Source organism: Gordionus sp. m RMFG-2023, chromosome 5, assembly GCF_954871325.1.
Source record: "Gordionus sp. m RMFG-2023 chromosome 5, tfGorSpeb1-WG-v2, whole genome shotgun sequence".
NCBI classification, from domain to species: domain Eukaryota; kingdom Metazoa; phylum Nematomorpha; class Gordioida; order Chordodea; family Parachordodidae; genus Gordionus; species Gordionus sp. m RMFG-2023.
In genome coordinates this window covers 16,572,638-16,589,381 of record NC_088779.1, presented here as the reverse complement: position 1 = coordinate 16,589,381, position 16,744 = coordinate 16,572,638, and the positions used below count along the sequence as shown (strand labels likewise).

At 25.9% G+C, this 16,744-nt stretch overlaps 1 protein-coding gene across 1 annotated transcript in view; it reads right to left on the bottom strand.

The window, feature by feature from the left end:
- The window catches only part of LOC135930211 (reticulocyte-binding protein 2-like), a 102,098-nt gene that overhangs the window by 9,681 nt on the left and 75,673 nt on the right, over window positions 1-16,744 (bottom strand). The window contains exons 25-26 of the mRNA XM_065466992.1: window positions 2,296-2,329; window positions 2,176-2,255 (exon numbers count right to left, since the gene is read on the bottom strand). Coding sequence (XP_065323064.1) covers window positions 2,176-2,255; window positions 2,296-2,329 — 114 coding nt within the window. The remainder of the gene's footprint in view (window positions 1-2,175; window positions 2,256-2,295; window positions 2,330-16,744) is intronic.

Sequence of the window (16,744 nt, the reverse complement as noted above, 5' to 3'; positions counted from 1 at the left end):
TTTACAGAATTGGAGATTCAAATAAAATGTATTCTTTAAGCATTACATATTCGCCTAAGCTTTAGGATTAGTCAAAAGTTTGGCAAACTTTATGTTAGAACTGTATCTTAATATCTGATTTATCAAATTTTTAAAATATAACTCGATTTAAATAATGAGATTTTAATTATTTCATTAAACAAATTGAGCAGAAAAAATAACATCCATAAAGATCATAGTATCATAAGATTTAAAGATATCTTGAATCGGGAAATAAGATTTTTGATAATTTAAAATTCGATATTTAAGATTCAACCTAAGATTCGCTGTAATTTTTATTTCGCTTATAACTGGTTTTTATTTATTAGCTGAAAAAAAACTGATCAATGAACTAGTAAGTACTAATCATGCTTTACATATTGTATTGCTTCAATAATTTTCCTACTGGCATGATATCAATGTTGGCTATTTTTTTTTATTTTGCCAAAGATCTATCTACTAAACATGTTGAAACAGTAAAGATGTATTAAATACGCACTTATTATTGACATAAATTTCCGAGATAATGCTACCAGATGTTTGGCTATCTTTACTCTTAAGACATTATATCATTGTTAGTTTTTGGTTCATTATTCAGTTACTTTTTTAATAGTTGGCGAAATTTATTAAAAAATTAATAAGGCACTAAATAAACGCAAGCCAGATAGTTATAACTTCTAAATTTGATTTTTTTTAAAATTCTTTTCCTCTTACCAATTACCAAAGAGAATTAAGCAATAAAATATACTAATAAAGTACTTCTTGATGTTTCAGAATTAATGTTTCCAAAAGCTTACTTCACGCTTAGAGCGTGACGTCGTAGTTTTATTGTTTATAACTTTCGTTTATTTTTGTGGTTCTCATATTTGAGTGAGGAATTGAAAGTACTAGTCAGCATCAAATATTAGCACACGCCAGATAAATAGTTTTTTTTATTTTACATTTAAGCACGATAACTATTTAGGCAATTTTCTTTTTTCTACTGTCTACCAAATGGATAAATTAAATACAATATTGATATAATTTGCTGAATTAATGATATTGTCACTTTTTAATCCTTAAGTTAGTCAAAATCTTGTTATTAGTAATTTTTTCCTTTATAATGGTTACTATACTGGTTAAAGTCAGACACTAATAGAGCATAAAGCATTGCCAAATTTTAAAATAAGGGTTTGTTCAGGGAATTTTAAGGGAGATTATATAAAGACCACCGAAATACCAATAATAAAACGCGGCCCAAATAAAATTTTAAACCTTCCCCCACTCCCCCCCCCCTCCTTTGAAAATCCTGGCAACGTCACTCTATCCACTATGATTTCTCTTTAAGAACGAGATATCAATATTTTTTTATATATCAAACTATTTCATTACAAATGCTCAAAATTTGAAATATTAATCGATATGTAAATTAGTAAAATACAATAATTTATCTTTGGAAATTAAATATTTATATCACAAGCACTCTATACTTCTGACTCCCGAGCAATTAAATTATTTTTTTTATATTTTGAGGAAAATATTGTAATATAAAAAATTTAAGCCTTTTTTGTTATTCATTCAATTTGATTGATACATTGTTATGAAATTAGTTTTTTTGTTTTAAAATTACGAGGATGGAAGTAATAAAGAAAAAATATTGATAGTGCAACACAGTAACGTTATTAGCCTTTACAATCTCAGGAGGCTCAAAATCTTTTTTAAAAAATTTTCAAAATACTCCTTGCTAAAATTTTCAAAATGACCTATTTTAGAAATTTCAAAGTTTAAAGGTTACTCTTCAATTTTTTTATGGGATTCAAGGCCATGCCCCTCCCCACTCCCTAATAATGCTATGATGCGAAAGTTCTAATAATTGACATGCTAAAAATGGATAGTATCAGAAATATAGCATCATGAATGTAAGCTATAAAACTGTAATAAATATATTTTACTTAAAAAATATCAACAAAAAGATAAACATATTTTATTGTATTATAAAATTACTTTTATTTATTTTTTAATTCTTAATATAAGTAATTTAAGACGAGTTTTAATTCACATATCAACCACTTCCTTCATTTTTATTTTAAATTCTCGTTGTTAAATTTTCTGTCGCTAATTCAATTTGGTTTGAAAATCACTTTTTTTAACATATAATATATGATTTTGGATTATTACTTTGCAAATGGCTTGATAAAAATATAATAAATCTTTTGGAGATTCCGTACTAATAAATTCATGCATATTTTGATCATATTCTATATTAAATTTTTAATGTAATAATAATAGTTCTTTTACCATATTTAAAAGAATCCTTCATGTTTTCATATTCCTTAAAATTGTGTTTATTTAGTATATATAATGTAGGATAAAATATATGGCAAGATAATTAATATTACAACAATAATCCATTAATTCATTGATTGAGGTTTATACTTTTTTTTATATTTTTGGGTATTATGCTGGTAGTGGTAATATAAGAAAATAATTCTGATAAATAAATTAGTTATTGTTCATAGACATTTAGATATGAAATACCATTTTCTTTAGAACATTTTTAAAAAATAAAGAATGAAGTATGGGGGGATATATTAATTCACTGTGCTTTTTTCAAAAAAATGAAACGTATATAAGATTTTTTTAATGAAGGTAAATCTCATTGCAACTCTACTTTTACAAACATTTATTAAGAGATATGTGAATCTTAGCAGTTCAAAAAGTCGGTCCCCTGGGACTATCTAACCTAATTTTAAATTATAAGTTATAAAATATCACGCGGAAATCGCTGAGCTGGCTAATGATGTAATTAATCATTTATTACTAAATATCGCTCGGCTTACTATAACTTTAATATACTATAAAGTTGCAAATTTAATTTATATTTATCTAATCTATCATGCAATTCGCTATAACGATATCCAACTCTATGAACCCGATAAGGAGGCGTGATAGACCTTTTTGATGGTTCTTCTCTATTACTAATTTTTAAAAATTCTAATTATGGTTTGTAAGCCATAATTATAATTGAATATATTTTATTTATTTATCTGTCATATAATTGGTTGAATTTTATATATTTATTAATTAAATATATATTTGTTGAATGATATTTTTTTTTATTATCGAAAACCATTGATTGTTAATTTTTACCCATATATTTTTTTTAAATATTTTTGTTGAATGATATTTTTATTATAGAAAATTATTCAGCCATTTTTTGTAAAAAGCTAAATAAAAATGAGTTGGACATGATAAAATTTAAAGGGAAGGGTAAATGGGAAAAAGAATCTTTAAGGATAAAGATGCCGTGCAGATTTGTAATTTAGATAGCTTCGATTCTTTCTCAATGTTCATTTATTAACTTATAAATTACTAATTACATATTATCTAAGCATACAATTTTCATTTTTATACAAAGGATTCTTTACACACTTCGGTTAACACCAATTTTTAAATATCCTATTCCTCTCCAAACTTACGAAAAAGGAATAAAGGACTTAACCGAAAAAATAGTAAATATCAGATTCAATGAAACCACTTGGGCCCAAGCAACTCTTCCAACCAAATTTGGTGGTCTCGGCATCAGATCTCCACATGACTTAGCAATAACTACTTTCATATCGAGTAGTCTCTTGACAAAGTCAATAACCACCGCCCATAATTCTAAAAAAGACCTTTCCTTAATCGTGGCTATGGATATTTGGAAAACAAGGATCAATGCTGATTCTCATCCCCCCACAACCCATAGACAGAAAGACTGGGATGCACCAGTGGTTGCTTGCTGCGTTGAAACTCTCTTATCTAGCATGCAATCTACCGACCGCACCCTATTCTCTTCCCTGCTCAATGGTACGGGACATGAGTTTCTTGAGGCCATCCCATCTACCAATCTTCAGCTTCAACTATCCAACAATGAATTTACCCACGCCATCGGCATTCGTCTAAATTGTTCCATCACTCACCCTCACATCTGCTCAGGGTGCAACTCGCCAGTTGACTCGAAGGGTAGACATAGTTTACATTGTCGCTCCTGCAATGGACGATTCATCAGACACAAGCAATGTAATACAATCATCCAACATGCACTGAAATCCGCCCAAATTCCTTCCACTCTAGAACCACAGGGTCTTTTTAGATCTGACGGTAAACGTCCTGACGGGATCTCTCAAATCCCATGGAGGAGAGGCCAACTTTTGGCATCGGACTATTCCTGTATTGACCCCCTTGGCCCCATCCAACCACGCCATCAACATCCTTGACAAGAAGGAACAACTTAAAACTTCTAAATACACAGAAATAATGAACGATCATTGCTTCTACCCAATCATATCAACCACTCTTGGCACCTTCGGCAAACTCGCCTTAGCATTTTTCAAAAACTTAGGATCACAAATCAGCAAACTCTCAGAAGAACCTCGAGAGGGTTTTTTCTTCGTCAACGATTATCCATAGCGATTCTCAAAGCTAATTATATCAGTTTCAATGGTAGTCTTCTAGCCAAAGAGCTATCCGTCCTTTTTTCATTTTTGTTTCCCTGCGTCACACCATCTCCGTTCTTTTTTTTTATAGTATTATTTTATATTTTTTAAACATTTTTAAATATATTAAAACATAAAATATTTTATTTTCGGTTTTTTTAATACTTTATATTATTTATTATTTGAAAATTGAAAATTGAAAATAAAGGATTAAATACTTGATTTATTAAAAAATTTACTTTTCAAATTAAAATATAATAAGGTATAACAAAATATATTTCTATATATTTATAAAAAGGTATAACAAAATATATATTCTATATATTTATAAAAAGAAATACTTGAATAATATTTTCTAGAATATTTTTAAAGATATTCAAGAGATTTATATTTTTTTTCTTCTTTAAATAAATTAATGTTGCTTTTTATAAACTAGGACTCCCAGATTTAACATCTTGTTTTGAGGTCACGCCAAATACGCTCAATGGGTATATATGCTTCTCTATCAACCCCGTTCCACAAAAAAATAATCTTCAAATAAATATTTTAAACATTTATTATCACATATTAAAATTTAAAAATTATAAAAAATTTATTTAAAAAAAATATGTGTAAAAATTAACAACCGATTGTTTTAAATAATAAAAATATCATTGAACAAAAAAATATTTAAAAAATAAATAAATAAAAATTCAACCAATCATATGGTAGATAAAAAAATAAAAAATAGACAATGTTAATTGGCTTACAAATTATAATCTTACCTAAAATTCATCCAACTTGACATTTTTGAATAATTAAACTTTTATAGGAAAGATTGACTCTCTAAAATTCCATTGAATTATTTTAAATATAGCTAAAATGTATTTGTAGAAATACCCGGGCAAACGAAACCCTTCCTCCATACTCTTACCTAATATTTATTATTAGATATGACTATTGGTGGTTAATAGCCTTCAAATGATAGGAAAATTGGCTGATTGCGCGAGACCAAATTTGAATAAGCATCCGTATCTCGTCAATATCGCGAAAATTTTTCCGCGAAAAATATTATCACCAATGCATTATCGCGAGTGTTGATTACCTCTAAGATATTTTAGCGAATGCATTACCGCGGATATAACAATATCGAAAATTCATTAAAGCAAACTCACAAGTCTCTTTAAAGCTCTTTGAACTGAACGAATATTCCACTTTTTCTTAGGGAATTCAGAAATCAAACTTGATGCATTCCAATTTTTCTTGGCATAATTTTATATTATCAGATCTGTACATGATTTTTAATTTACAAAATCACATGGTTTTATATTGTTAATAAAGAGCAACAATTATTATAAGATTTGTTTGATAACCAAAATATTTTGTGTTATAATTTATAATTTAGAAACCGATTTCTCTAGGATAATAAATATTATTCCGTTATTTTCATGGAAAATAATTTGCTGATTTAATATACCATTTATAGATAATTAATATAAAAATCATAAAATATGACATTTAAATATGTAAAATTTTGGTATTGTGCAAGATATCTGTAAATAGTCACATGCTAAGATATTTTAAACCCAATATATATACTATTTAACTTATTTTTAAGCTAATTCCATATATATATTATAAATTGATAAGTAAATAATATTTTTCTTTAAAAAAATTTGAACAATTGTAAAATTTAGTCTTACGAAGCAAAACCCTGTTGTAATATTTAGATGAAAACGAAAAATATATTGTTCAAATTAAAAGAATTATTAATATATTATTTAAGATTACAGACTATGTTAATGATTATTAAGGAAATGATATATAATTAAGATTTTGTGAATATTATACCACTTTCCAATTTTTGGGAAAGTATTCTTTCTTAATTTTTATTTAGCTTTAACCCTTTGTCTTTTAATATGTCTTATTATTTTATAATTATGTTGGAACATGTAATATGATAATAAAATTATTTAATTTAAATGTTTATATATATTCTGATTATTATTTTCAGTTCTTTTTATTTCAATCTAGTCTCCAATTGTTACCTCAATCATGCTTACTAAAAACCCTAGCTAAAATCAGGCCATCGTCTATATTAAATATATACCAACCCCATTCTACTACATCACATTGGACTTTACAAAGATTTATTTTAATTTAACCAATTTTAATTATTATTTTAATAAGTTCTATTTACCGACATTATCTTCCGTGACAATAATCTAAAATGTTTAATAATTTTTTTCCTAAATTGCATTATAAAATAAAACTGATTTAAATTTATAAAGTAACCAATTACTATACATTATTATATATATTTTAATATATCATATATTTAAGCACAATTTGAATGATTTAATTAGCCCTGATTGGTTCCCAGCCCTATGTCAAGTGTAATCAGAAAAAAAAAATACCGATTCGTTCAACATCCCCTTGATAGTAATATACAACAATCTTATTTGCATTTATCTGAATTAATATAACTAAAGAAAGAAAGAAAGAAATTCCTGTTTCCCAACCTCGTAGGATTTTTCATCCTGCTTATCATTTTTTTCATTCAAGGTATTAAAGGATTAGGTTATTAATGTAAACAATACACAAATAAAGTTTAGGAAGAATTATATCTTTGCACAAGCTTGATTAAGATTATATTGTTTGAAACATATTATTATAAATTGGAGATATCATTTTGGTCTTTTCAATGAATATGAATTATATCTAGAACAGCATAGAGTAAAACTAACTTTTTTCACCACCACAAAAAAATTGATTCAACCAGATATATCATCGTCATTTTTGTAATATTGACTACCTATTAAAAGTTGCATAATATGAAATCGACATTTTTAAGTTTCATGATACAAATAGTACTAAGCTGGGGGTTTTAAATTATCTTAAATATAGTAGAAATACGTTAAAGACATTTAATAGTTATCCTTCTATTAAAGATTTCTTTGAAAATAATAGTGCAATACATTCTCAGGTGAGAAGTTAGTTATTCAGATTTGGTTTGGCTAAATTATTTTAATAATTGAATACTTAGAAATAATTTCCTTTATAGATTACTTCTATTTTAATTATTTACTAAAAAATGCCTTTCTAATCATATGATTGGACTGAAATTAATATTGAAATGTTTGATTATGTAATCTGCTTCATCATATGGTAATTTCAAATATATAATCAATTATTGTAAATATTCATTTTTATTTTAAAAGGAGCTTTAATATTTATATATATGTTAGCGTCAATGTGTTATTTTCAGCAATGTGTACATTATCTAATTTTTTTCGGCAATGTGTTATAGTGGTAGGCAGGGATTTGTTATTTCGACAATGTACACATTATCTGGTTAAATTAAGCAGTGTATTCTATTTTACAAATTAATAAATTTATTTTATTTATGAGGAATTTATTATTTATAAATTTATTTTTTATAATTTATAGATTTTGTTAGATATATTATTTTTTAAATAATATTTTTAGTGTATTTTGAGATCTTATAGTAATTTTTAAATAAATTTTTTGGAAGGTTAAAGTTTATTGAACTTAGATTATTTTTTAAAAATATTTTTCTGAGATTAATTTTGATGTGTTATATTATTTTTTTGAGATAATTTAATTTAATGATTATATTAATTTTTTGGTTGCTGCCTTTTCTCGATGGCTTATTATTTTTTTAATAATGTATGTTGTTTTTTTATATAATTTTCGGTGGGTCTATTCGCTCGGCAAGAAAATATCTCTAACCAAGTAATAAATTATTTATTATTTAAATAACGCTTGACTGTAATTGCAAAATAAATTATTAATTACTAAATATTGCTCGGCTATAAGTACTCCTTTATTTATGTATTATATTTAAAATCAAATTCCAGTGGGCTTTCACTTTCCTAATATTAATTGAGATATTAGATATTTTAGCTTCAATACTTTTATAAAATTAAATCAGCTCATAACCTTTTTTTATTTATAAAAATAAAAAAAATAATATTCTATCCACTAGATTGCGTCTTTCAATATTTAAATAATTATAATTTTTATCATAAAATATAAAAATAATATTTTTGAATGTTTAATAAATTTTGCCACATTCTTTCATGATGACTAAAACATTTATGATATTTTAATAATAACGAAATTTATAAATATATCAAGTTTGATTTAAAATAAAAAAATTATTAAAAATTAACAATAAAAAATAAGACTAAAATTGAAAATAAAATATATCAATTGAAATAACAGTGACAGGTGCATCAAACAAGTTTATTTCAAAATAAAATCATTTATGATATATAACCAATTTTTTTCGAATACATAGTTTATATATAGGAAAGGTGAGGGTGGGGGGGGGGGAGGGGGAGGGGTTAGGTAGGAAAATTTTGCCTTACAAATTAAAAAATTTTTTTTTAATACTTAGTTCCAATTATTCTTAGTTCTGTTCTGATTATTATTAGATTATGTATATATATTATGATTCTTTCCATTTATATATTATTTCCTCTTTGTTTTAAATGAATATTTTTATAATAATATAAAAAAGTAACATAACTAAAAATAACACAACAAAAAATAACAAATTTAAAATAACTTACAGTGAAAGGAGTGTTAATAATCAATTTTAAAAGGCGGTAAAACATAATAAAATTTATTTTAATTTAATACATATTGAAATTAAATATGGACAAGCAATTAATAAACAAGATTACTCGTTAAAAAGAAATATGTAGGAAATTTAAATTAAAATAAAAAATGTGTTATAGTAAAATATTTATTAATTTTTTTTAATTTTTCTTAAATTAATAAAAAAAATGTTTACTAATTTTTCCAATTTAAATACCCAATCTTCCGAGAATTCAAAAACCAAACACAAATATTGGAATAAAGAAAAAATAGATATGGTTACTAAAATGTTATAAACGCCGGAAAATAACAAAAAAATTAAAGAAATTGCAAAATACGTCGAAATGTCTATAGCATAGGTCCTTATATTTAGACGGGACACATTCCCAGATATAAATGAAGATTCTTTAAAAGAATACAGTATTTAAAAAGTGGAAGTAAGAAAAAATATATTTCCATAATTGAATCATCATCATAAGCTTATTATTGGAAAATAACACTCTTACTATCCAGGAGATAAAAGAAAATTTACCCCCTGGTAGTTCAAAAACGAAAACAACACCAATTAGTAAATATATCAAAAATATAGGTTGGTCGAAAAAAAGAGCTGGCAAGGATCCTGATAAAAAAAATACACCCGGGGCAATTAATATTCGTCAAATCTATTGTGTAAATATTTTAAATATTTCAAGAAAAAAATTATATTTCTTAGATGAAACTGGAATAAACTTGCATGTTGTACCAATCTACGCCTGGGCGTCATACACAGGGTTGCCATGTCTGCCCTCATCAGTGGGAGTCTCCCACAATTTTTTAGTTTACCCACATACATCTTACTCCCACAATTAGAAATCTCCCACAAAAAGCTCCCACAATTTTTTAATTTCTCCCACAATTTTTTTTTTAACATTTTAATGTTTTTAATATATAAATAATAATTTTGAGAGACAGTATTTGATTATTTTTATATTTTTAAAATAAATTTTAAATATTTATTCGAAAAATATGTCTAGTTCTTTAATTTTATTTTTCCGCTCTTAAATATATATTTTATAAAATTCTCCAATTCTCCACTCGACATTTTCAAAATTATCATGTAGTTCAACATTAACAGCTATCTGTCATCACAATGTGGGCCGAATCTTTTCCCCTAATATTTAACGACTCCAAAATAAGTGCTAACTTTACTTGAGGTAGGACAAAAATGAGCAAGGCTATCACAAATGTGTCAGGACCTGAATCCAAGAGGTCAATTCTAGACGATTTGAAAGAAGGACATCCATATGCTATTTTAACAGATGCATCAAATAAGAAAAATATTAAAACATTTCCCCTGATCCTTAGCTATTTCAACAAGAATAAAGGCATTTCTATAAAACTATTGAAATTTTTTTCATCCGATAGTGAAAAATCCAACGATATAGCTAACCACATAATGGTAAATTTAGCTGATTCAGGGTTATCAATGAGTTGCATGTCAGCTTTCTGCGCTGATAATGCCTCTGTTAGTTTTGGCAAAAATCAAAGTGTATTTACCGAATTGAGGCAGCACAATAATGAATTAATACCAATTGGCTGTATATGCCATATACTGCATAATTCTTGCAAGAAGGCAATGAATGTACTATCTGTAGATGTCGAAGTAATTGTGATGAAATGTTTTAACGAATTTATTTCATCAACTAAAAGAGTCACTGAATTAAAAGAATTGGTGGAGTGGTCTGATTTGGAATGGTGTGAGTTGTTGCGATATGTACCTATCAGGTGGTTATCATTAATACCTGCCATCGAGAGAATTTTAAAATTTTACGAACCCTTAAAGAAATACTTCTTAAATAAAGATTTTAAAAGCTGTCCTAAAATTTTGAAAAATTTTTTCGAGGATGAAATGTCAGAAGCATATTTGGGATTAGTTTCACATGTAGGAAATCTACTTCATGTAGTTAATATTCAGTTGCAATCAGAAGATTCTTTATTGATAAAGATTCACAAAATCATGCTACAGCTATGTTCATCTCTACAGTTAAAAATAGATAATAAATTTTATGGCGCTATTGCGAAAAATATCATATTAAAATGTTCAAATATTACTATAATTAACGTATTTTTAAATGAAGCAAATATTTTTATTAAGACAATTTTGGAATATTTACAATCAAGATTTGAATTTAATAACTCTATTTACAAGTGTATAAATATTATGACCTTGGAACAGAAACCATCATTTGATGGTTTTTGTGATATAATAAATATATTAAAATTACCGATAGACATTGAAGCATTGTTTGAAGAGATTGTAATTTTTTATGATTTGCCAGAATACTTAAAGTAGATGGTCTAAAAGCAGAGGAGAAATGGGTGGAATTTTTTCGTAATAACGATAAATCCCCATGCTTGGAAAAAATTTGCGAGTATGTTTTCTCCTTACCTCATTCTAATGCCTCATCGGAGCCCATTTTTAGCCTGATGAGGACTGCCTGGAGAAAGGAGAGAAATCGAATTGCTTTAACAACATTAGAGGCCGAGTTAATGGTTAAACAAAATTATAAAATGTCATGCCAGGAATTTTATAAATATCTTAATAACGACGGTAAACGTTTAGTTCCATTATTTAAATCTCAAATAAAATATAATTAACTATAACTATTTGACTTTCTGTATTTTATAAAATCTTATTTATACATTTGCATAAAATCAAATAAATTTATTTTTTACATTGTAAAATTAATATTTTGAATATTTTAGCAAATCATAAAAATAAAGAAGCATTACAATCTCCTCAAACATGACATCACATTAAATCTTATTAATAATTATCCGATAATAGTAATAATATTCTTACTTTGGTATTTCAGCAGCATAATTTAGTGAACCTTTATTAAATTATATTCATCTGATTGCAACTGCATATTAACAGCATATAGTAGATTTCCTATATGTAAAATTCCTAAATATACTTGTGCCATTTATTTTTGAAAATTTTTTTCAAAATATTATGACAGCTTTTATAATCTATTTATTTTTTAAAGGTTTGTAAAATTTTAAATTCTACGATGGCGCGTATTAGGAGGAACCTGTCAACCAACATTATGCTGAATCAATTCTGTAAATATACTCTGGTTTTTACCAAATTCACTGAGGAATTATCAGATCAGAAAGATGCCATGCAATTCATTGGTAATGCCAAATCTGCCATATTTACCATTATATATGGTTAACTATGTCTTTGGATATTTCATATCTGGAGAAATTTTTTTTAATAGTTTTATTGAAATGACATTAATTTTGTTGAAATAGGGGAGGATCAAGGGAAATGTTTTAATATCTCTTATTAGATGCATCTGTTAGAATTGCATATGTTTGCACATCTTTCAAAACGTCAAGAATTGACCTTCTGGATTTATATCCTAAAACATTGATGATAGCCTTGCTCATTTGTGTTCTACAAAGTATACTTTTCGTTTATATTAGTCGTTAAATATTATGGGGAAAGATTCTACGAACATTGTGATGTTAAGTAGCTCTCTGAATGCTGTACTGCATGATAGGTATTTACCATTTCCGCAACTGTAGTTGCATCTGTATTATTTCTTATTTTTGAAGAATATTTTTGTTTTGCAATAGATGTTGATAGACTGCCCTGTACTGATTTATGCTTTGAAGATTTTTGATGCCTCAAAATATCATATTCCCTTCCCCCATTGTATTAACTAAATACTGTAGAACAACTTCCCCGCACTGATTATAATTATTTTTTACATTGTAAATTTAAAATTGTTTGTTTTTTTATAAAATCTTATTTATACATTAGCATAAAATATATTTTTTTTACATTGTAAAATAACAATTTTTGATAAAATTTTATCTTGTTTACATTCTTTTGTATTTAAAAAAGATTGTTGGTTATTATTTTTAAACAAAATTAATATATTATAATAAATCAATATGTTATTTTAATAATAAAGATAGTATTTAAGAAATTTTGTGTCGTACTATAATTACCTATTTTGAAAAATAGTTGCGTATTTTATTTTGGAAAATAGTTAACTATTTTATTTTGAAAAAGAGTTGGATATTTTATTTTGAAAAATAGTTGGCTATTTTATTTTGAAAAATAGTTGGCTATTTTATTTTGAAAAATAGTTGGCTATTTTATTTTGAAAAATAGTTGGCTATTTTATTTTGAAAAATAGTTGGCTATTTTATTTTAAATAGTTGGCTATTTTATTTTGAAAAATAGTTGGCTATTTTATTTTGAAAATTAGTTGGCTATTTTATTTTAAAAAATAATTACCTATTTTATTTTGGAATAGATTCGATTTTATATTTATAAAAAATAATAAGCGGATAACTAAGTCAATTCTCTTTCGGCCCGCAAATTTTTTTTTTTTAGCAATTTTCATATTTCTCCCACAATTTTTATATTACTCCCACAAAATACCGAATTTCTCCCACAATTTGAAAATTTTGACCTGGCAACCCTGGTCATACAATGTTCGTCCAATACCCATCTTCTAAGGGTAGAAATGTAAGCATACTTTATACAATTGGAATTGGAGGGCTAATCCATTATAAAATATTCGAAATAGCTAATAATGGGTTATTATTCAGTGATGACAGAGCTTATCATTGTCTTAACACCAGATGCAATTATTGTAATGGATAATGCATCTATCCATAGAAGCCATCTTATCGATGCTTATAAAGATAGGATTGAATATACCAATATATTCACCTCAGCTAAAACCCATCGAAATTTTTTTTGGAGTCTTGAAAAATAAATATCGAGCAATAAATCCTCGCGCTAATTCAAGAGATGAAATTATTGGGAATATTATTCAGCTCTTACACGGATTTATTCCTTATGATTTTACTAACGTTTACAATCACATGCAAAGCTAATTGGAGTTGGGTTATCACGGGCAACTGATTAATTAGGTAATCCTTTTAATTGATTTGTATTAACAATTATAATATTAACTCTTTTAATTTCTAAAAAGGTACCATCATCAAATTCGTGGAATAATGGAATATTTTTATAAATTACAATTATATGTTTTATGTATTAATTATTTTATCAAAGTTATTTTAAAAATTTATAGTATTATAATATTTTTATCTAAATAAATGGATATAAAATTACAACATTGATTATATTTAAGAAATTCTAAAATATTTTCTAATATTATAAAAACTTTTTACAAAAAATGATTCAGAATTTTTAGATGAAATTTAATCAAAAGAGGTCCCTCGACGATGCGATAAAGAATCACACCTTCGATAGCACATGATATACTTAAATTTTTACCCTTAGATAGTGGGACTTTAACAGTTGGCGTAACGTTGTATGCCCAGGCGTAAACAGGTACAACATGTAAATTTATGTCTGTCCCGTCTAAGAAAAATATTTTTTCTTTGGCTATATTCAATATTTTTATAAAATAAATTTGGCGTATATTGATTGTGCCGTGTTCCTCCTATCAGGCTTCTTTCGTGCAGGTTTTTTGGACCATCCTATTTTTCAAATATATTTTCTTATAGTTCCTTCATTTTTAGGAAATCCCGGAGGTAAATTTTCTATAATATCTTTAAATATATTGTTAAAAATTATTGTCTTTTTTTTCTGCCTCTCTATCCAATTACATAATCTTTCAAAGGGTTCCCAATGATTTCGGGAAATGTTTTACGTCTTAATTTATTAATAGACGATAAAGACATATCTAAATACTTCACGATATCTTTCATTTTCATTCGCTCTCTCTCGTACATATAATAATTATTTTGCTATATCTATTTGTTCATTATTCCAGTTTTATATTTCCTTCTTGGAAATAACGAGATTAAATTTTTTGAATTGGATATAGAATCACCACATAAAGAAGGAGAATTGATAATATGGAAATTATTTGTAGCAGATATATTAGGTATTGAATTAGATAAAACATGATCAGAATTTTATGTAAATCAATTTTTATCATTTGTGTTACTAGATAAAATTTTTCGTTTACATTAAACATTAAAAAAAATATTAATATTTTATAAAAAAAAATTTAAATAATATAAAAATTTTAAATGCAAAAAAATTACATTAAATTTATATCATATGTATTTTTATAGTGTTTGTTTTGTTATATATTAATGGATCGGCATTTATTTTTTAAGTATTATGAAAAAATAAAGATACATATTGTTTCTTCTTTTAATTTTTTGTTTTTATCATAATAACTTACCCTGTATAAATTAATAAAGTAAAATATTATTCTTAGAAAATTTTTAATAACTAGAAGATAGCCCGTCAAAAATGACGGGGAATGAGAATCTTCTTCTTACTTTTATGATAGTTGTTACCTCTTATTTGAAAATAATATCCAATTATTATTCTTTTAATCCCCCCCCCCCTTCAGGCTAGGTTTAATCCATTAAAATTAAGTGTAAATACTATGGTTTGGTAAAATTAAATTTAAAGCTTTTACTTGATAATAGCAATATTATTTGTTAAATATTACTGATCATTTATACCTAATATCTAATATTAAAAAAATTCCCAGGCAAAGTACAAAGCCATAATAATTTTGAAAAATTCTTCCAAGCCCAATGAATATAATAATTTTGGTAGTTGAGAACTTAAATAAAATATTTAAATAATCATAATGTTAAAAATACAATCAAAATCAGATTAACCATTCTAGCTCATAATATTTTTGAAAAATTTTCTCCAAGCCCAGCCTAATATAATTTATAAAAATATTTTTGAAACCCAGCCCAACCTAGAAAAATTTTATAAAAAAAATTTTCCCAAGCCTGGCCAACCCATAGTAATTTTCAAAATTTTTTCCCAACCCAGGAGATAGGTAAATCTCTAAAACCATATCTATTTTTTATTCTATTTTAACCCAGCTCACCCCTATTTCAGACAAAGGCCAACCCAATAAGACTGAGAATGAATACTATTTTTGAATAAAAATATATTTAAATTAGCTTTTACCTGAGGGCCATATAAATATTCTGTGTTAAATATTACACCTATGCCTAATATTAAAAAAATTCACAGGCCAGGTCCACGCACTTAGAAAAATTTTCTCAAAAAGACCATAATAATTTTGATAGTTGAGAACTGAAATAAAATATATAAAAAGTTACACACAATGCATTTAAAAATACAATCAGAATATGACAGTTGCATGGGCCTGGGTTTTTAATCAGGCATGGCCATGTCTCCAAAAGAAAATTTTAAGGCAATTTCTAACCCATATTTAAAATTAAAAAATTTTCAGGAAACTAAGACTATATTAATTTTAAAAAATGTTTCCTAAGCTACTTTCAAGTTCATATTAATTGTGAAAAATATTTCCCAAACTAGGAAAACCCAGAATAAATTATTTTTTCCTTGGATCCAGAAAAATAGGTGTGATATAGGGGTTTATAAGAATTTAATCTGTTTAATATGTATATATTTTTTTTGCCATTTATATTATTCGGAAAATTTTTCAAAATTAGGATAAAATGAAGGGGAAATATCTGATTTTCCTATCATTCTACTGGTTAGCTCCTGGTATTTATATGAAAATCATGAATACATATTAAAGTACCATGCTAAAAATATGTTCATCCTAATTTAAATTTTAAACAAACCATTACTCTTCCAAATGATTTATTAATTAGTT